This window comes from Rissa tridactyla, chromosome 2, assembly GCF_028500815.1.
Source record: "Rissa tridactyla isolate bRisTri1 chromosome 2, bRisTri1.patW.cur.20221130, whole genome shotgun sequence".
Lineage (NCBI taxonomy): Eukaryota > Metazoa > Chordata > Aves > Charadriiformes > Laridae > Rissa > Rissa tridactyla.
In genome coordinates this window covers 18,381,551-18,404,330 of record NC_071467.1, presented here as the reverse complement: position 1 = coordinate 18,404,330, position 22,780 = coordinate 18,381,551, and the positions used below count along the sequence as shown (strand labels likewise).

Sequence of the window (22,780 nt, the reverse complement as noted above, 5' to 3'; positions counted from 1 at the left end):
AAAAATTAAATTAATTCTGTGTTGATCTTCACTTCACATAAAGTTATTTTGGCAAAATTCTTAAATGCAAGTATTTTTCCAAGGTGCTATTTACAAATAGTAGACAATTTGGCTGCTTTTAGATTAGCATTTCTCTGATGAAAATTTTTACATTTCTCCAAACCTCAAAAGTTCAACAGCTGAATCTTTGCAGACGAACCAGTAAAAAATAAAAAAAACGAGTCCGAACATTTTGATTACACACATATTATGGTGCCCCAAAACTTTTAGATTTAAAACACTCTGTCTTACCATTTCTGACAACTTAGAAGAAAAAGAAAATCAAACATGAAGATCCTTTCTTTTTCCCCTTGCTCTGCTAAATGGTTTTCATTGTAAAATTGAAACATAAACAAAGCCTGCCTTTTCCCCTTGGCAGTATGTCAGGAAACATTCCAACTTCTGACTTTCACATTGATAAGCAATATTTTTGCTTATTCATTAGTTTAAGTGAAGATTTGCACCAAATAATACTGGATTACAGAAGGAAAATTATTTGGGATGGAAAGTAGTCTATAAAGGTAAATGGCAATCTGCACAAAGAGATATTGCAACAGACCCCTATATTTAATGTATAAATCAGTTCAGATTCTTCTGAAAGTCTCAGTTTATGGATATTCTTTTATATTCTCATGCCCCAACAAATAACAAAGTACAATACAATTTTCATAATACATTGTAAAATCAGAACACTATCATAGCTTTAACCTAAACTAAAAGGTTAATTGCATATAGTGTTAAAATCAATGTCTCCACAGTTAACACAATAACCCAGATCAACGTACACATGATAATAATGAATTAAATAGAAGCCCTGAAATTGTTTCATTGAGGTGACATGTTCATTTTATTCATAAACAATTCAGTGACTGGCATCTGAGTATTTAAAGTAAGTGAAGATGCCTAAACATGTACAAGTAGAGGGTATAAAATTCTATAAATAGTGTGTGGATAGTGATTTTCTCTCAGAAATAAGACTGCAATGCTCCTGTGAAAGTTTCCACAAAATTTTTTATTTGTTTTCTTTATCTTTTGCAAGTGTGCAGATTAATTCTATAACATAAGCACTGAGTTCAGGTCTACAAGGCAGATATTTTCCTGAGAATAAGCATTAAAGCTGACACATCTGGAATCAATCACTCTTGCTGTTTATGTATAGGTCTACTTTAGAGACATATGCAGCAATCCAGTGACACAGGTTTTGCATGTGGGGAATATACTGAAAAAGGGATTCAATCTGTGGAAAGGTAACCGTAGCTATAATTTGATAGGAAAAACAACTCAGCCACACACATTTTTAAAAGACAAAACTCTTTTCATGTCTGTGCTAACAGAAAGAGACGGGCTAATTCGCTTTGCTTACTTTTCTCTACTAGAGAGAAGAAAATAAGTAAACTATGACAGCAGTATCCATACCTAAACATCTGGTCTCGATTCCACTCCAGAGTCCAGAAGACAGACATTCCCTCACGGCAGAGCCAACTAGCATGTATCCTGAGTCACAAGTAAATATAGCTGTAGATCCGTATGTAATTTGAGTTCCAATCTTATTCCCATTTGGAGGTGTAGGAAGTTCTCCACAAGAAATAACTTTATGGCAAAACCGAAACAAAACAGAAATGTACAGCTGAGTATCACAAGCACAGATACAATAATACTTATCAACCAGTAATACTTATCAACCAGTCAAGCAGATAAATAAATTTCACATCTTGAAATGTTTTGCTCTGTAGAAAAAATAGATAAAAACTCTGCATACAAAGACTACTACTTCCCCAGAAATGATACTTAAGAAAGAGGGGTTGGAGGAGAGACCAATTAAAACTGTCTTTGTAAAGTTAAAAAAACCCACTGTTCAGAACATTATTAATTGCTATTTAATTACCTTGGTTTTAACAATGACTTTTTCTAAATATTGGAATATCACAATTGTTACCATTAAAAAAATTACGTTTCTTTAGAAATATGTAATTTTTATCTTTTAGTTCATAATGAAATACTTGCCCTAGCATTCACACAATACATTTTTATAATGAGCAAACAATGTGCATGGAATTCCTTGTTATTTATTTACAATTCAAATAATCTTCCCATTCAAAATCGTAATTTTTCTTTAACAATTTTCTTTTAAGAATTAGTAAAAAGAACTTTACTATTACTAAACAAGATGGTGGATTATCAAAGGGTGAAATCAGCTAGTGCACATTATGCTAAAAAAAATGTAAGTGGTAATGTTGTCAACAAAACTTCCCAAAACATAGTGGAAAATGTTTGTCTTTTAAAGAAAAAATGGTTACAAATATGTATACACAATGTAAAATATCTATATACACAGACAGGTATAAATACAGACACATACACAATATTAGCAGAGGTGAAATATTTCAATTAACTTTTAAAAATCCTCTAAGTTATAAATGAAATTTCCAGTAGGTTAAAAAGAACTCAAAATTAAGGTTGGTTTCCAATATAATTAATCTGTTTACAGAATGGCATTTTTCAGCCCCTTTTTCCTTAGTTTCAAATATCTTCTCAATAAATTCTAAATATATTATAAAGCACTGTTATCTGGCTTATCTACACTTTTTTTTTTCATGCTTTTTAGATATGCGTGTAACATGTGTGATACACAGTTTAGATATATGCACCGCAACCACCGTTATATCCCATTCTATTACAGAGTACATCATGTGGTGTTCCACAGAGAGGAAGGATTTTGGGGCTTCAAAGTATGCACAAAACCCCGCAATTTTGAAAAACTTATGTCTAAATTTAAATACAGAAATAAACCTGCTTTTCACGGGGGTAGGGAAGGGGAGCATAACTGTAGACACACTTTTAACTTGTTTAAAGTATCTGAATTTTTTTTTTTTTTTTTTTTTGAAAAGTAGCTACTGCAGGTTATCAGGATATCAGCTAATGGTAGGAATGACGTGGACTTGCACACTATATATTTGGTAACCATCAGAGAGATTATTTTATTTATCAAGTGTGCAGACAGGATACAGTTTTTGAATTTTCCAAGACTATACAGCATTCCTGACCTAGAAAAACATATAGGAAAATGTTCTCTATTACTTATTTACACATTTATAGATTTGGGAACCTTTAAAATCCAGAAGTTCGCTTACAGATATTTCCTGGTGACTAAACCTAACGGACTATATTTGTAAATAATAGCCTTTAGCAGATCCAGGAATTCCAGCCACAAAACACCTTTCTAATTAACTGATTCCAATATGTAATTAATTAATTTCTAATTCAGTGAAATAAAATAGTTTTATCTGAAGTCTGTACAGCAGATGCAGATATGACATGTACTCACTTTGGCAGTAAGGCCGCTCATTTCTCCAACTCCAAGTGCCATTAGCCAGACACTCGATAGATGCTGGTCCCAAACCGTAATACCCCGGATCACAGCTGAAAACTACTTTTGTTTTGTACTCATAATGTGACCCATTTACTATTCTCCATCTTCCATGTTCCAATGTAAAAGAATTGATGCTTGGACATGTAACAACTTCCAGAACAAAAACACATAGTTATTTGTGGGTTAGTACAGGCAAATTAGGAAAATCTATACGATTATTAATTCAGAAATGTATTTCCAACTCAGTGACACAATGTTTGAAGAGTAAGGCTGTATTTGAAATTGCCTGTGGATAGCAGGTACGAGTTCCCTAAGTTAAATAATAATGATCAATGGTCCAGACAGAGCAGTAAGTGTGTATGCAGAGCTATGCAACTGATGTGGATAGAATCTATACCATGGTTGAATTCACTGTAGATTGATAGTCATGGAACTCCTGTGACACTTTTCATCAGACATCAGAATCCTTAGTAAAACGTTAGCTATGTTTCAATATAGGAATTATTTTTCTACCCAGGTAAATTCTGTGAGAACTTAAAAGACTCATTGTAGTCTTTAAGGAGAGGCTGCGAATTGTTGACAAATAAAAAAACATCCATATCCAAGAAGGTTTTTCAGCAGCCACATATTTTTATCTCATGTCTTAGTTTTTGTCTTCTTCCTCCAAAAAACAAACAAAAATATTATAAACCCCTAATCTGATAGAAAAAGGTTAACAAGCATAACGATTTTTTCCATGATCAAAATGCACAGAGGAAGATCTTTCCTGGATATTACTTTCTTTCTCTCCATTTGGATTGGTTCTTTACATAGAGGAAAAGGCATGAGGGAATGTAATTTACAGCAACAAGAAAAAGGGAAAAAAAAGGAAAAAGGGAAAATTCTTGAAAATTATTCTAGGGAATATTTTATTTCCTTTCCAATATTCATTGGGGGAGATAATCCGAATCTTAATGTGCATCAGACACTCTGGCATTTGTGTATCAGTCTTACGATCACCCAGGTTTTCATATCCCATTTCTAATTCTGATGGTATCTATCCACTTCTTTTTGGAACTGAACACGCATTTTCTTCTCAGTGATGTTCTCCCAAGTTTAGATGGAGTAGGATTATAATGACTGTATGAATATAAATAATAAGCAGCAATTTCAAACAGTATCCTAGAGTACCAAAGACTTTGCAATTCTGGATAGTAAACAGGGTTTATTAACAATACATGAAATTTGCAGCTCTCACTTAAGAGATGGCTTTTGCACAAACTTCTGCAACCATTAACTTCGATTTATCTGCAAATTAATTATCGGTTTGAATGTATTCTATAATCTCTAGCATATTTCTTCTGCTGTCACAGAATGTTTCAGTATATATCTGAAATATATACATTTCAAATATGTATTTCACAATAATTTAATACCAGCAGTAATTCATAGATTAAAGTAACCTCAAGCTGAAAGTTTAAGTAATGTGAAGATGTGCACCTTTGATAAATAAAAAAAATGTTTAGCCAGGTTCTTACTCACTGGACAGTTTTTACATGTTACTTACCTACACAGCGAGGTGTTTTATTGTGATTGCTCCAGGTACCATCCGGCTGGCAGACTGCAGTAGTTAGTTCCTTGGCTGATAGTCTATATCCATCATTGCAAAAATAAGTGACACGGGTGCCAACTAAGTAATCTGTAGTTAATATCCCACCATTTAATGGAGCTTTAGGAATTCCACAAGATATTGCTGAGTAAATAGAAAGATGTAGTTATTTTATATAACTATAATACTATAAGCTTCTGCTCATCTCAAAGGGTTTATTCACTGCAACATCAACAGTATTAAATTCATAAAAATGACTTTTTAACTCATTAATGTGTGCTAAGCCTACAAATGAATTCCCTTAAAATTTTAGGGAATTAAATCTCAAGATGTTTTTGTCTTTTGATGGAGGAGGTTAAAAATAATAACAACGGTTCATAACTCTGCAGCTATCCATTCAAAATGCAGAAGATAATCAAAGAAGAGGCAATACAGAATAGCTGGAAAAAATATGATCATCATGGTTGAATGAATAAAGCACCAGTCTTAGACATTAGGATAATTTTTATTTTTTTCTTAATTATTCAGCAGCAAGAAAACATTTGACTCTAAATAATGCTCTATCTTGGGAGTAAAATCAAAACCAAATCTTTTTTTCTTTTTCACATTTTAACACCATACATCTAACGTAAGTCAGATTAAAAAAAAAAAAAGACCTAGGCACTTAACTCTTAAGCACTTTACTTTGAAGTGGAATCTTGAACCCTGAAAGATCATCTATTCTGCCTACAAAGAGATATGAAAAATTAAGCATCTCAGACTGTGTATAAATCCTTGATCCTTGCGAGTGGATCTGATGTAAGACAGATCTGCTTTAATAAGCAATATAACAACAGTGTAGCAGTGTACCAAAGCTAATAATCACAGCTGAGACACAGGTAAAGCACTAACGCTATCACTACTTGCAGAACAGAAGTGATAGGACCAATGTTAAAATATGCTTAAATTACCATAAAAAGAAACTGCATATGGCATGTAAATATTTTAAAAAAGGGACACAATGTACTGAAAAAATCACAGAAAACTATTATCACCTTGTCTGGGCAATCATAAAATCATATATCTTATGGCTATCACAGTATCTACTGGCAACTAGAGACAAACACATGTTTAGAAGAAGATAAGAAAACAGTGACTAGGGGACAGTGAAGGCCCCAAGAGAGTCACTGAATTCCGTCTTTCAGAGGGTATAAGGATATGATCCCAGACTGACAAAAAGTGACAAGTTAACTAAACCAGAAGCTTCAAACAGTAATAAAGTTGCCAGAACCAAGTCTACCTTTGGTTACATCAGGGACAGCATTCAGCAGGGTATAAAAACCGGTATCCACCCCCAAAAGAATTGTGACACGTTAGCAGCTGTTTCTTAGAATCCCGAGCACCAACAAATGCTACAGCATTACTTATTCACATACTGCAAATTCTGCCTTTTGTAGTAATCAGCAAAATATATAACAGATATTTTGTAGATACAACCTGAGATGTCTTATATCTACCATTGAGATTAATTACTGCTTCAGTATTCAAAAATCTCCATTTGTGGCTTGATAAATTCTGAGTCATATTATAGATGTTAACAGAATCAGTCTTGTGGCACAAGAAAACTATATTCTTCCCTTAACCTTAAACTTTTAAGAAACAAGTTTCATCTCAGCACACCAAATGCTTGATAACAGAGCTCCCAAGGAATCACTTAATGACATTTTTTGTTTACAGCAGTTATGAGCCTGTTTTGCATATGTGGAAACTTGAAGAGAAATTTAGCTTTTGGTTAAAGGAAAAATGTGAAAAGATCAAGACAAGTTATTGCCACATCTGACAGCTTGACAGGAAAAAAATGAAAAATATGGAGCATCCACAGTGCCCAAAAAACAGGTCTATCACAGAACTGTTTGGTCGTTATATGTCAACTTGGAGAGTATTGCAAATCAACATCATAATTTTAATTGCAACTGAAACACTAAAATATATTCTGTGTTCACTAACTTCAGAACACAGTTCAGATTCCAAAGAGATACACATACTGGAAGACCTTGGAAGACCTTAACTTCATTAGTTCTTAAAGACTACCAGCACATTCTAAAGACTTATCCTAAATTTCAGAAATTATGATTAGATCAGGTTGAAGTTCTTAAATACCCCTCAGTAAATGTTAAGGCACTATTAAATGTTTCTGTGATGACAATTTCCCAAATAGAAATCAGACAATTCACCCTATAAAGGACCTCTGATCCTTAGATTTGCTCCGCCTCACTTAAGAACAACATTTAGCAAATGCAGTTACCTGTCACGTCTCAGGGATATAAGAAAAATATTGAGTACTGATGCAGTATCTAGACATCAGTCTAGAGCTGATAAGATTTACCAGGAACATTTCAAACATAGGCAAGATGACTTAAACTATTCAGTGACACACTTCTCTGAACTTAACTACTTGGTCATTCAACTTGTGAAGAATTAAGAAATTTATGAAAAATAAATTTCCTGTAGATTGCCTTACAAATCATTTTAAATGATGACAACTATTTTTTAGCATTTAATAAGTTATAGAGTTTTTTACACCTATCCTAATACAGCCAAACATTTGGAAATAAACAGAAGTCTATTTTGAATAAATGCAAGACTTACTTATCCTACACATAGCTATTTTAATTATTCTAATGTAAATGAATATGTTTGTCTTAAACCTATAGACATACCAAAAAAAAAGTAAAGGTAGAAGGTATTATGGCTTACATATCAAATATTTGTTCCAGATCACTACAAATGTACTTTAGCTTAATTTTTGAGAAAACCGTAACTCATCAGGTATCATACATAACCAGGTATTATTGGTATTCTCTATCTTTTCAATTTTTTTTTAATGCTTTACTATCACTTGCATAACCATCACCACTTATTCAACACTTATGTCTGCTGTTACAGACAATTTTGATTACTGAGCTAGAGAATTCTTCTGGATATAGTGTTATGTTTTAAACTTTATTTACTTAACATGTCTACCTAAAATGCCTGTAAAAGCATTTGCCTGTTATCCATATATAATATTATAAAATATTAATGTTGAATTCTGATGAGGCCTGCATGAGACAATGTTTATTTGCAAGAGAAAAATTTCATAATTAAAACCAAGAATCATATGATGCTGGGATAAAAAATTAAAATGTAAAAAATAACTGGGAGAAAAACAAATGTTTTAAAACACTTTGAATCTTCTGAGATCCATGGTCAGTTGCAAATATTCAACCATTTATATGAATTCATGTTAATTCTTGTATTCAGATAGATCATTGTAAACCTATTCATTTTTTCAAAAGTTTATCGTAATCAGACCACATTATTTAGTTAACCATGGGAATATTTTATTGGTTTGTGATCAGAGGCTTAATATCATTAAAACTGAGATGGATACATGGATAACAACACTTTCATGTTATGATTCATTTAGTGCATGTCTAGATAAACAGAATAGTTAAAATCTAAAAGTTAGAACACTAAAAGTTTGTAATTAATTTGTATTACTGTTACCATTATACTAATACAATACTAGATTCTGAAGCAGTTTCCTTTTACTTCTTTTCATGACAGAGGAAGGGTGCTTTTGTATTGACTTTGAAACAGGTTTCCGGTAATTGTTGAAGTCTGGCTTGAGGCATTTCCTCTTGATACCTTACTACTGCATTGAGTCTCTTTACTGAGATATGTTTAGTTCTATAAATAATGTAAAAAAAAATTTAACCAGACTTAAAGTGTGTGTCTGTATTTTTCATGTTCTGCCAGTCCTGCAGTGCAAGTGATTTGAAGAATGGCTGGTATTATCTATTTAGAGGTTCAGAGATCAAGATTTCTATTCATGTAGTTATAAGAATAAGAATATTAAAAATTGCTCTAACATTACTCATGAATTTGGAAAAAAAAAGCTGTAGTGGAAAAGGCTACTGGCTTTCATTAGTTACAGAAGAGGATTCAAAAGTGATAATAATTGTACAGATACAAAAGGAAAAATGTAAAGAGAAAGCATTAGTTTAATTACAGTCATGAAATACTCTGCTGACAGTAAAAAATGTTTGCCAAGAAATTAGTATTGTTAAAAAAGCCCACCAAACTACCACAAACCACTAGCTGTGCTGATTGTAAAAGTATCATTAAAGAATTCATAAATTTTGAGGCCTTAGATTTCTAATTTCCTATTTAGGAGACAGAAAACAAATAGATTAAAATGAGATAGTTTTTAAAGAAATTGCAAATATCTTTTTTTTTCCCCTTGCATTGCTATGTAAAAAAAAAAAAAAAGCCTAACACTTTTTTTCCTGTGTTAAACGGTCATCTGTGGCAATCGTACATTCAGATGTGTGAAAGAACTGATTAAAATGGCTTTGCTAGTTATGCTAGAAATGACAAAGAATGTGAAGTAGAAAGTAAGACTATGACACTGTCATCTGATATCACCTGGCAAAATATTTGGTAAATTCTGACTGGCGGTTAAAATAGTTGTTAAAACAACATCCATCCTCTATATCATGACATTCTAAAAGCCACTTGCCCCTACTTAAAAGAGTTAGAACTATTTTTTGGTGAAGCTGCACTGCTCAGTAGTAGGGGGAATGGCAAAGCCCTCGTGTGATGTACATATCCTCTGTGAAAGAACATGAGGGATGTTTACTAATGGTGTTCTCAACCTTTTCATACAAGAGATCATATCATAAATCTTCTATATCATCATCCATATCTATATCATTTTCACCTCAGCAAAACAACAGGAAGCTTAGCTGTATGACTCATCTATGGAAACAGCCTATTCCTGAGGTTGAATCCGAAGAGTTTGCTGTTGTGAATTGCAGCTATATCATGGCTACAAACCACTTTTCATGCACAAGGACTACTTGGAAGAATTTAATAAAGCTCACATCGTGTATCAATGCTAGCCCTCATTAAATGCAAAATTAGAATTAACTGTTATTCAAGTAATACATATATTAAATAATTTTCAATACGCTAACAGTTGTTATCAACAGTCTTTGCACTTGATCAGACATCATGAGATTACTAAGCACTTAACTCCACTTGTTCCTACAGTATTATCTGAGTATTCCAACTATTTCGATTACTGAACTCTACTCAGTATGTTGGGAATAATCATCTGCTATTTGAATTTGGTAAGTTGTTTGGCTTTTTTTTTTTTTTTTTTGCATTCCACATTGTTTGATACTTCTAATTAACAATCTGATCACGTTCTACAAATAACTGTCATGAAGGCAGTGCTTAGATAACTGATGAGAAGAAAAAGCTAAAGAATGATATGTAGCAAATGCACTGCCTGGTTGGTTGGGTTCTTATGAGGACTTTCAGTTTTTAAAAATACAGGCATACCTTTTATATTAATAGTAATTTATCAAAAAGGTTTGAAACCGAGATTGTTTCATCTTTGACAAAGGTTAGATAGTTTTTCTTCAGAAACATATTGTTCAAAGACTTTTTGTCAAAAAAACCTCATGAGAAATTAACATGGAACATTCCTATAGCATTTATCTCCACTAGTTAACATGAACAAAATATATATATTTTGCATAAAGACATCTGTAAATTTTCATGAAAAAAAACCATTCTAATATTTCACTGAAGACTGATATAAATAAGTTATCAGAAAAACAGCATTCTTTTCAGGAAAGGAAGAAGTAGGATACAATTGTGATGGGTATTAAATAACCATTTTCTTTTCCTTGTTAGCATAACATATTTTGCTTTTATAAGGCAGAAGAAACTAAATATAGAGTTAACTCAATGAATTCTATTTTAAATTACAATTTAAACCACAAAAGGTTAGAATGACATCATAGGCAATGCTTTTTTGGTCCAGTTTCCTGTTCTTGGAAATGTAGCAAGTTTCAGGTCTTTCATTTTTTTATATGGTTCTTGGACAATGATAAATGAACTTTACTAAATATTCAGTTTTTAATTTATTTTTGAATAATTTAATATTTTAAATTTGTGGAGTATTTTCCCTTACAGTGATGTACATTGTTTTTAGTATCCGCTAGTGTTAGCATATTCTGTTGAAATACTGTTGAATTTCTGTTGAAATACATTTGCTTTTGTAAGTTTTACAAGGTGGAAATATTTTGGTACAGAGGTATGACCATTAAATAATTACCTGCTATTCATTTTAAGTCAGAGAACTGATGGCTTACATTAGAAAAAGAAAAAGAAAGTTTTTTAGGGCGTATTATTTTATAATGAAAGAATTTACCTTGACAAGCTGGGACTGGAACATCCCATGAGTAATAACCATATGGAGACTTCCTGCATACAGCAGTACTTTTCCCAACGAGCCGAAAACCTCGATCGCAAGCCCAGCGAACCATACTGTTGAGCTGTCCACCTGTCTGACTGACAATGAAACCATGTGGAGGGGACTCTGGAGTGCTACAGTAGAGAGCTTTAAACATAAAATATTGAATAATTAAAAGATCCATTTAGAATCCAGATGACATTTTTTGACAAATTCTTGTTGAATTCAGTGGACATCTGATAACAAGGTGAGAAAACATCACTAAAAGTTGTTGTATTTTGTATCCTGACCATGCATGCATCAAGCAATTTCACTAAGGTGAAAGAATAGGGGGGTTTTATAAGGGCTTCAGGTTTTAGTAGCCTCAAAGGAAATATAGTGATAGCTCACTTCTACAGCTGTTTTGGTTTTTTTTTTCCACCATCTTCTTTTTTAAACAGGTAAGTTACAGAATTTTAGTTCATGATGAAATTTTTTTTGGAAGGAAGCATCAAGGGCATACTGCACATAATTCTTTTCAAATAATCTTTTCCTTCTGGTCCTAAATAAGTTATTCCTTTCAAGTTCTGTGTTACAATGAACTGAAGGGAACTAGCAAATCTAAAATAGATTTTAATGATATTTATGAATGCCACCATAAATCCATGGCTAATACACTGAATCTGGTGTTCAGGGGGTTTTTTTGGTGAATTATTTAGAACACAATGGCTTATGCCATTTTAAAGTCCTGTGAAACATTTACTTAAATCTCTACAGAGCACATGTTTTTCATAATCCTACTTAAGGTGTGTGGGGTTTTTTTTTCCTCACAAGATCTGTATCATCAGGTTCATATATAAAACAGAATGGATTTCCTTTCAGTCTGGACAAAATATAGCTAACATTACCCTTTTCACATAAATAAATATGTTCCATATTGAAATTTTATGCACATTAGAGAAAGTCTGATTTGCGTACCTATATATCTTATCCTGAAACCTTTTTTATTGGTGCCATGATCTGCTGACCACCGGAGAAATACTTCATGGCCATTGCTGGTTATATTTAGAGAAGATGAATAGTCCCCACTGAGAGAAATGAGCAATGGGCTATGACTGTTTGGTCCTTGATACAAGGAAGAAACAAACAAACAAAAAAAGACAAAAAAGGCAACAAAAAAAGGAGTTACAAAGTTTAAAATAACATACAATAAATTATATGCATACAATTAATATACATAGAAAACATCCTCAAGCAAATGGTAAATTAATCTGAATTAGAAATGGAAGTTGACATTACATGTTATACACTAGATAGTATCTCTCTAGTACAGAAACAAAATTATTTCTAAACATAATAATGCAGTACAATTTGGAAACACCATAATCCAACAGTTCTTTTTAGCACAAGAAATCAAATAATTGCTTATTTAAGGTATTTCATACTGACAAATTACGATATTTTATACTGACAAATTATGGTATGCATAAACAACAGTGATCACACAGATGCAATGTGAAAATACATATATAGAGAAAAAGTATAATTCAAAGTTGTGCATCCTATAGTTACCATCAAACACCTCAAGGATATCAAATTCCTTTTCTGTCTGGAAGAATTCAAAGAACATGCTAATATTATAACCCTTTTCCACAGTTATGGTCCATGCACACATCTGAAGATTTGGGTAGCTGTCAGGATATCCAGGGCTCAGTATTACTCCTGTTGAATCCAGACGCATTTCATTGGCTGGACAGAGCACTGTGAAACAGAAAGATTGCTAAAAAAATCTAAAGCCCACTATTTCTGCTTCATGTGATTGGCAAGATTTTCCTGAGTTTGAAAGATCTGCATTACTTATTTTATTTCTATAAATACAGAAAAAAACCTTAAGTAATGCTTATCTTGAAAATAATCCCCACAACCCTCAGAAATTACCAATTCATGACATTTTTCTTCTTTCATTCTCCAGAATATAAGATAATTTTGTAGTCTGTGCTAAAGTACTAAATTGTTGCATTGTTCAAAAAGTGAACCATAGACTTTTGTTTTTCCCCTCAGATTACTATTACTGTCAGCAATAATTCCAGGTAAAGTCTTGCACTGAAAGCGAAACTTGAAGACACTGATTTTGGGTTGTCAGATTCTAAACAAAGAGTAATTGATCCCTCCAACAATCTGTATAAAACAGCACCTAAATTTTGAGGTTCTCAGTTAAGCTACACACAATGTAAGTACTAGTCAGACTTCATGCCTTTGGTCCAGAAAATAAAAGATATGCTTCAGGCTGACATTTTGTGCTCAGTAGGACTCAGAAGGACTAATTAGACTAGAAGAAGACCTGTGCTAATACAGCTACCTAGTTTTTAGATTCAGAGAAACCTCAGAAAATTGGTTATTGCCTTTACATGCAATGAAAAACACTTGAAATTATATTTTACTTCACCACACCTTATACAGACCCATTTCTTTCCTGTTTCTTACCAAAAAAAAGCAGCAAAGACTTTTTAAAATCAAAGCCTATGACTAGCAGTCAAGATGTTGGTGTTATAATTCTGAATGAACTAGAGAATTTCAGGCTGACGTTGAGCAATTCATCTAATTTCTCCTCCATTTAAAAACAGGTACAACAGTTCACCATATGACAAACACTTCATGAGGAAATAAAGATAAAACCTGGCTAAAACTAAACTAAACTAAAGATCTTAAACCTGGCTAGGGATGTCAAGCTCAACAGGAAGGGCTTCTACAAGTATATTGTAAGCAAAAGGAAGACCAGAGAAGTTGTGGGCCCAGTGTTGAATGAGACAGGAGCCATGGTGACGGAGGATGCAGAGAAGGTGGAGTTACTGAATGCCTTCTTTGCTTCAGTCTTTACTGCTTGGCCCAGCCTTCAGGAGTCCCAGGCATTGGGGAAGTAATGGAGAAAGAAGAAGACTTCCTTTGGGTTGAGGAGGATCGAGTGAGGGATCAATTCGATCAATTAGATATTCACAAGTCCATGGGCCCCGATGGGATGCACCCGAGAGTGCTGAGGGAGCTGGCGAAGTCATTGCTGGGTCGCTCTCCTTCATCTTTGAAAGGTCCTGGAGAATAGGCAAGGTGCCTGAGGACTGGAGGAAAGCCAGCGTCACTCCAGTCTTCAAAAAAGGCAAGAAGGAGGAGCCAGGGAACTACAGGCCGGTCAGCCTCACCTCCATCCCTGGAAAGGTGAAGGAACAGCTCGTTCTGGGCGTCATCTCAAGCCATGTAGAGGAAAAGAAAGCTATCAGAAGTACTCAACATGGATTAACCAAGGGGAAACCATGTCTGACTAATCTGATAGCCTTCTATGATGGCATGACTGGATGGATAGATGAGGAGAGGGCAGTAGATGTGCCTTGACTTAAGCAAGGCATTTGACATGGTCTTCCACAGCATCCTCATAGGGAAGCTTAGGAAAAGTGGGCTAGATGAATGGACAGTAAGGTGGATAGATAACTGGTTGAAAGACAGAGCTCAGAGGGTAGTGATTAGGGGCACAGAGTCTAGCTGGAGGTCAGTGATGAGTGGTGATCCCCAGGGGTCAGTACCGGGCCCAGTCCTCTTCAATATATTCATCAATGACCTGGATGAGGGGATAGAGTGCACCCTCAGCAAGTTTGCTGATGACACAAAGCTGGGGGGGGTGGCTGACACGCCGGAAGGCTGTGCCACCATACAGAGAGACCTGGACAGGCTGGAGAGTTGGGCAAAGAGGAACCTTATGAAATTCAATAAGGGCAAGTGTAGGGTGCTGCACCTGGGGAGGAATAACCCCATGCACCAGGACAGGTTGGGGGCTGACCTGCTGGAGAGCAGCTCATCTGAAAGATTCCTGGGAGCCCTGGTGGACAACAGGATGACCATGAGCCAGCAATGTGCCCTTGTGGCCAAGAAGGCCAAGGGCATCCTGGGGTGCATCAAGAAGAGTGTGGCCAGCAGCTGGAGGGAGGTCATCCTCCCCCTCTACTCTGCCTTGGTGAGGCCGCACCTGGAGTACTGTGTCCAGTTCTGGGCTCCCCGGCTCAAGAAGGACAGGGAACTGCTGGAGAGGGTGCAGCAGAGAGCTACCAAGATGATTAGGGGACTGGAACATCTCTCTTATGAAGAAAGACTGAGGGACTTGGGTCTCTTCAGTCTGGAAAAAAGACGGCTGAGGGGGGATGTCATCAACACTTCTAAATTCTTAAAGGGAGGGTGTCAGGAGGATGGGGCCAGGCTCTTTTCAGTGGTGCCCGACGACAGGACAAGAGGTAATGGGAACGAACTTGAGCATAGGAAGTTCCACCTAAACATGAGGAGGAACTTCTTTCCTTTGAGGGTGGCAGAGCACTGGAACAGGCTTCCCAGAGAGGTGGTGGAGTCTCCAACTCTGGAGACATTCAAAACCTGCCTGGATGCATTCCTGTGCAACCTGCTCTAGGTGACCCTGCGCTGGCAGGGGGGTTGGACTAGATGATCTCCAGAGGTCCCTTCCAACCCTATGATTCTACGATTCTACGATTCTATGAAATTAGGAGAAAAAAAAATAGGCAATTTCTGCTGCACTTAAAAGTAAAAATACAAATATCACCATGAGATAGAAAAATAGATATTTATTTATTTTAACTCCATATTCCTCATTATCTTCCAGTTCTTTGTTAAGCATAACAGATGTGTAACTGCTTCATATATATTATATGCATATTGAATCTACAGCTACAAACCACTTCCTTTCTATTAAATCTGTGTATGAGTGATTTTTGGTTATATGTTCACATTTCTAGTGAACTCTCAAGTTCAGACAACTGGCTACTTTCCTTTTTTGTAACACAGAGACAGACTATTTCCCTGATGAGTAGATGTAACCCAGCTGAAGAAGAAATTATAAAAATCTGAAGTTCTTAATTGCTGATATCCTTTTACCCAAATTTAACTTTAGGAAATAAGAAAAGGGACATGCTTTACCCTTTTCTCTAAAACATTTCTGTGAGAGGCTCTCACAACATGAGAATGTTTCCTGCAGGGATTAAAAAAGACTTCTGCTCCATCCCTGATGACTTGTTCAGAAGGTATTGCCTACCATACCTTCACCTTACTCTAAAGAATTATTTTTTCTTATATTTCACATCAATTTCTGAAGTTATCAATCTTCTGCTTACAGCTGTGCTAGAAAATACATAGGAGGTCTGGCTATTCTTAATTGACATAGTTTCAGGAGGGACAGAGGATGCTAGCATGATAAATGCTACTTTGTATATAAGTTATCACCACTATTTAAAGCAGCTGCTGAAATTGAGCAAAATGGTCTTTAAAAGTATGATGAAGAGGCTTGATTTTGAATTTATCTGGATTTACCAGGTCTACAGAGAATAACAATCTCATTAAACAAAAATATTTGGAATTACCATGTTATTGGAACTTTTTTCAAGAACTTGTTTTGCTTCATGATATATGAACTTGTGCCTGCAGTTTATTCAGAACAGAACACTACTTAACAGGAGTCTTAAAATCTGTTTGTTTCCGATTTGCAACTAACCCTTACATGAAAGTGACTTAGTACTGAGCCATTACAAGTTACAAAAAAATAATAGGACCTTAGATGTCTCAAGAACACTGAAAACAATCCTGGTTTATTAAATACAAAATCAGATTTTAGGGGGAAAAAGTCACTGGACTATGAAGAGAGGTAGAGAACACAGAAACACAGAGAAGAGAGAGAAAAAGAATAATCAGCTTCATAAACAAAACTCATAGATTCATAGAACCATAGAATGGTTTGGCTTGGAAGGTCCATTAAAGTTTATCTAGTCCAACTCCCTGCCACGGGTAGGGAGTCTTTTCACTAGATTAGGTTTCCCAAAGCCACACCCAACCAGACCTCGAAAGAGAGAAAGGAATCTGTCAATATATTTTAAAATATTAATCTCTCACTTTCAAAATTAGCATCTAATTTCTAAATTTAAGAAGTTGTGTCTCATGTCCTGTATTTGTTTCAATTTGTCAAGAAGAGATTGAATGTAACACCTCCACTCCACATGAGAATACTCATATGGCCAGAATCTGGCTGTCAAACTACAATTGTGATACAGACTTTATCTTAAGCAAATGAAAGAACTAATCCTCTCAAGCTTTATACGTACATACATATATATAAACACACACAGAGAGGTGTGTCAGGAAGGCAGGAAAAGCATCATAGTCATCTGACTGCACTAGGTTATTCACAGCTAGTTTTGCTGTCTCCATATGGTTCTGCTTTGCAAACTGTCCTCAATTTCAGGACCTCCAGGTAAACATCCCTCAGGAATTTTACAGAGAGCTTGAAGACTTATTTCTGTACAATGGATTCTCTTGGGAATTGGGTTGCTATGTTCTTTTATGAATCTGAGCTAATGTAGCTAAGACATAGCTGAGAGTCATCATTCAAGAATTTTCTCAGGGTCCACTAATTGTGATGCAAAATTCAGTTTGAATCTTCGTATTCTGAAGCTTTCATTTTATCCTGAAAGTAGAAGCTAATTTCAAGGAAAATTAAGGACAAAGTTACTTGCTGCCTATGGGAAATACTCTATTTTAACAAAAGAAGATGATAGACGTTGGCATAAGCTTGTGGAAGTTACCAATTATTTTCTGATCTAAAGGATCTGAAGGATCTTCAAGAATTTTCAGAAATGCTCATCTAACTGATAGACATCAGAGAAAAATAGAAAAAAAGGCGGCATAGTTTTAAATAGTACTAAATGTGGTGTAAACTAACCTGTAACAATTAAAATAATGAAATAAAATCTTAAATAGGTTTTGCTTCAATATTTTTTCCTAGGGATAACTTGTTATTGTTATCTTTACTGCAATACATTAGATTCAAAACTAAAATATTGCTATTTAAATTCTGTTCAGCAGCACTCTTCAGATTGAATAAATAAATGAATGTTGAATGTTGGTATTATTTATAATAATTATCTATATAATTATACATATATATTATATAATATATATAATATATACACATAAAATATATACTATATAAAATATAGTATATATTATAATATTATATATATAATTTATATATATTATTTATAATTAAAAATTGAATCAAAATTCAAGTAAAAATCACTTAACACTGGCTAAAGTGTCTAACGTATGCACTAGGTTAAGGCAACAGAATTTAACTCTATGAAGTCTAACAATAAGCACATGTTCTGCCTGGTGAAAAGAATTAGTAAACTAATACAAATATGAACCAACAGAAGAGCTGAGTTTATTTGTCTTATGTAATGTTTATAGCCTGCACAATTAAAGTATGGTAGCTTATGCATAAACCAGCGTAGTATAATAAAATAAAGACAGACAGACATTTTAGGCATATAATTTTGCCACCACTGTATTCCACAAAGGTCTCTATTGATCTATATTTCGATATTGAAATTTAGCTTACATATTGCGATCTTCAAACTTACACATTATATAAATAAATACAAAAGAAAATTATGTTGTGGCTTATTCCAGGTGGCCACTTTGAATGCTCATTTTAAATGTTTTAACTAATTCCTTTGAATCTTTTTTTTTTTTTAATTTTCTGAGTCTACTAACTGTGAAGTTTGTGTTAATTTCATTCAGCTTTAGACTGAAACGATAGAAACACTGATTTAATATTTAGTATTTGATCCAATATTTCGCATTATATGTGACAGAGGAAAGATTATGGTAACTGAAGTCATCATTCCTAAGTTTTTGCCTGGGATCTTGCAATGAATATAAATATGCCTTCAGTAACATGTGCTGAGAGAATGCCTCAGGACCAACTCATATGTCTCTGTTTGTCCTACCTATTATTCCATCATTTTAACATTTAAAGCAGTGCCTGGAGGAGGTTACTATGGTTTTCCACCCATTAAATGCTATGGGCCTGCTAAGTTAGGATTTTAATTTAAATTGCTATTGGAAGCTACTCCTAGACACAATCGTACCTAAATAAATGCACACATTTTCAGAAATTATCATTGTTAGAGTCCTTATAAAACTCCCAATTCAAGACCACTTTGCATTTTTAAGAATTAGACCTATTTTATTTCTATGAATGATTTTGACTTTTGCATAGTTTTGTGCATAAAAACAGGGGGAAACAGTTTATTCAGCACTTCCAGTTTTTCAGGAACGCAGGAAAAGGGTATATTTATGAGACATCTGAAAACCGAGTTGAACATTTTAGTCATAATTAAGTTCTAAACATTAGTATACTGATGTTGAAATTTGTAACAACTAAATTGTGCACCAGTTTGAAACTTCAGAAATTACTAAGAAACATTCAAATATTAAAGCTTAACTTGTAAAAGTAGTAGATTTCTTCACAGTTAATTTACTATTTCCAAATAAATCTTTCATCATGAGTGTTTTATAGATATGCTAATTAATTAAAATTCCTGGGGAAAAAAACCCCAAATAACAACATCTGATTGGTAGAAAATCCAGATGGCAGTATTTTTAATTTAATACAAATGTAAATCAACTGCATTTATTATGACTGATTTGGGAACATATTTTAATCTTGCAGTAGATGTTAGAATATTAACCTCAGGACTAGATGGATCATGAAGGAATATCACAACAACTATTGGTTTTTTTTTTGAGATAAGACTCAAAATGTCTTATCATATGTGTTTGCCTTTCTGGAAATACATGGTAGAGTTAGTAAGATTCATAGAATCATAGAATGGTTTGGGTTGGAAGGAACCTTAAAGATCACCCATGGGCAGGGACACCTCCCTTAAACCAGGTTACCCAATGCCCCATCCAACCTAGCCTTGACCACTTCCAGGGAAGGGGCATCCACAACTTCTCTGTCCAACCTGCTCCAGTGATGGAACATAAGCCCATCACTGAAACTTTAAAGTGACTACATTTTTTAAAATAAATTATGTGCAAGGTTTATCTCGATTAGCTCCCTAATGAAAGAAAACTCTTGCATTTTCTTCAAAAATGATGGAAACATTCCATTCTAGCATTACACATCAAATGTCAGATTAATAAAGACTGGTTTAAAATGTGATGTTTGTTGTTGGCAGCATTGTAATCTTGTTTTGACCTTAAAAATGAGATAGTGTTATAACTCTATCCGTAGTTTTGAATAAGAGGAAAACATGAACACACACATGCATACACACACACATAGAGAAAACCTGTTCTTTTGAATACACTGAATAAAAATGGAAGCATTAAAGTTGCACTAAAAAATGATGTCATGATCTTGTTCACACAAATCCATGCTGTTAATTTAACATTTTTTAAAATTTCCATATACATTTTCATACTATTATGTTCTAGATAAAATGAAATAATCTCATTACTTACTAAATTTAGATTCCCTCCAAAAACCAAATTGAGAATTATTTTCACAAAGTGAAGCAGCAATCCCCTAAACTAATAAAATTAATCAAAACATTACTAATTATTTTGCATTGATATTTGACACATATTCACCACAACAAACTGATAATATTGGGAGTAGCATCAAAAAGTCTGAAATATTTGCAGTGTGCCATCTTATGTAAAGAGGTAGTGGAGAGCATTTAAGGAATCACCATTCAGCTGGTCTGGAAGGAGGAAAAGAAAAAGGAGAAAAAACCTTGACAAGTAGGTGGTGCTCCATCCATCTGAAGCCTTTCACCTAGTCGGCATGTCAGAATCTCATTACCAACCAATGTAAAGCCTGGTTGACACTGGTATCTTATTATGTCTCCTGTTTGGAAAAATAGAAGACGACAAAACACACAAAAAAAAAAAAAAAAAAAAAAGAAACATTAAACAGCAATTAACTGGGACTTTTAGCTCTGAAAAAATATTGATTAATGAAGTTTCTTGCTGCCATATATAATGGGCTAAATGACCTCTGGCATAAACAACTTTGATTAGTCTAAGAAATGTGGTAAATGAGCATTGTGTTGCACACTGTGCTATCTGTCACTGTTTTCCACCACATTATTAGTTGTATAGTTTGCTAATTTGTCTGGGTTTGACTGATGCTGTGTGAACCATGTGTCCACAAAGCTTTAAGCAATATAATTTATTGGATAACCATTATGGAAGTAAATAAAGAGATAAGATCAAGTCAGTAACCCATACAATCCTAAGGGGAAAAAAATTAAATAGGAACTGGACTTAGTTGATGATATCTAAAATTGGCATGGTGAGAATAAGAAACTGTCATTTTTTAATTCAGAAATTAAAATTCATATAGATTTATGTACCAATAAAAATCAAAATTTGTACATCCCAACAGTTCTCTTTGGTCCAGTTTACAGGAAAAAAAAGTCTTTTCCCTTTGTTACCAATATAATTACTCAAATACTGGTATGTATTAAAAATAAATTTATTTTTCTTTCCAATAATGTGAGCAAAACTAGCTGATCAGACATTTGATGTCTGATCATATAGGTCATATTTCTTTGAATGACAGGTGGCCAAGTAATATCATTAACACGTCCTAGAAGGTCAGAATGTCATCCTTCCCGATCCACCTAATTTTTATAAATTTGATTTTACCCTTCAGGTCACAGAACCTTAATTCTGGTACATAATATACCATTGTCTACAAGTTCTTTTGTGGTTTGTTTTTTTGTGTGGTTTTTTTTTTTCAGTATAAGACAATGAGAAATGTATTTTAAAATGAAATTAATTAGCAAGAAGTTACTGTCTTACTTATATGTGATCTCTGAAAATTTGATGGGATTCAGGAAGTATAGGGAATCTAACATTACAGGCATGATTTGCATCCTGAAAAGCAAGACGTTTCTGTGCATACTAATCCTTTTTTTAAAACAAATGTTGCTTTTATTTTCTTTTATATTACCTATTTCGAATTCATCATCCTCAGTTAGAATTTCAGCATTTGGTATATTTGTTGGAGGCTGGCAGACCCGGAGCTGGTAGGCTATAAACAGGAAAAAAGCACAGTTGACATTCCCATACTTAGACAGTTAGCATAGCCATGCAAACATGAGTTAATACCCATGTTAATAGGATAGAAAAAAGTATCTATTCATTTACTTTGAAACTTTCAAGAGAATCAAAAGAAATAAAACATATGAATTTCATAATTAATGAAAAATTAGAAGTTGCATCTGTGTTCTTAACTAGTTATTCAATTTCAGTGGCAAAACCCTCTTCATAAATAACTTAAGAAGCTTAGAAGTGGTTGCTAATTTTCTCACTTAAGTGATCTCATCTGAAAAGCAAATATTTTTGTATTATGCAATTGTTGGTTTTTTATTTTGTTTGCTTTTTTTTTAAATACATTTTTACTGCTAAACTCTTCCACCTCTGAAACTTCGTAATAAAGACAAGTTTTAGAATCCAAAAGATTCTACCCAGAGGCAGCATAACTGATCGACAGAGGTGTTTTGAATGTGAAAATACCTAGTAAATGAAGTTGTGGAACACATTTCACTTGCAGATAGGGTCAGAGAATAATTCTGCTTTCAAACTTCTCACTTGAAGTCTCACATGAATTAATTTT

At 34.0% G+C, this 22,780-nt stretch overlaps 1 protein-coding gene across 3 annotated transcripts in view; it reads right to left on the bottom strand.

The window, feature by feature from the left end:
* Positions 1-22,780, bottom strand: part of CSMD3 (CUB and Sushi multiple domains 3) — a 688,054-nt gene that overhangs the window by 70,610 nt on the left and 594,664 nt on the right. For 2 of the 3 annotated variants that reach the window (XM_054193012.1, XM_054193015.1), the window contains 8 exons: positions 22,115-22,195; positions 20,891-21,004; positions 12,838-13,026; positions 12,244-12,390; positions 11,245-11,433; positions 4,956-5,141; positions 3,365-3,559; positions 1,456-1,629 (listed from right to left, as the gene is read on the bottom strand). In XM_054193012.1, the coding sequence (XP_054048987.1) occupies positions 1,456-1,629; positions 3,365-3,559; positions 4,956-5,141; positions 11,245-11,433; positions 12,244-12,390; positions 12,838-13,026; positions 20,891-21,004; positions 22,115-22,195 (1,275 nt within the window). The remainder of the gene's footprint in view (positions 1-1,455; positions 1,630-3,364; positions 3,560-4,955; positions 5,142-11,244; positions 11,434-12,243; positions 12,391-12,837; positions 13,027-20,890; positions 21,005-22,114; positions 22,196-22,780) is intronic. The other variant, XM_054193014.1, reaches the window with a different exon arrangement.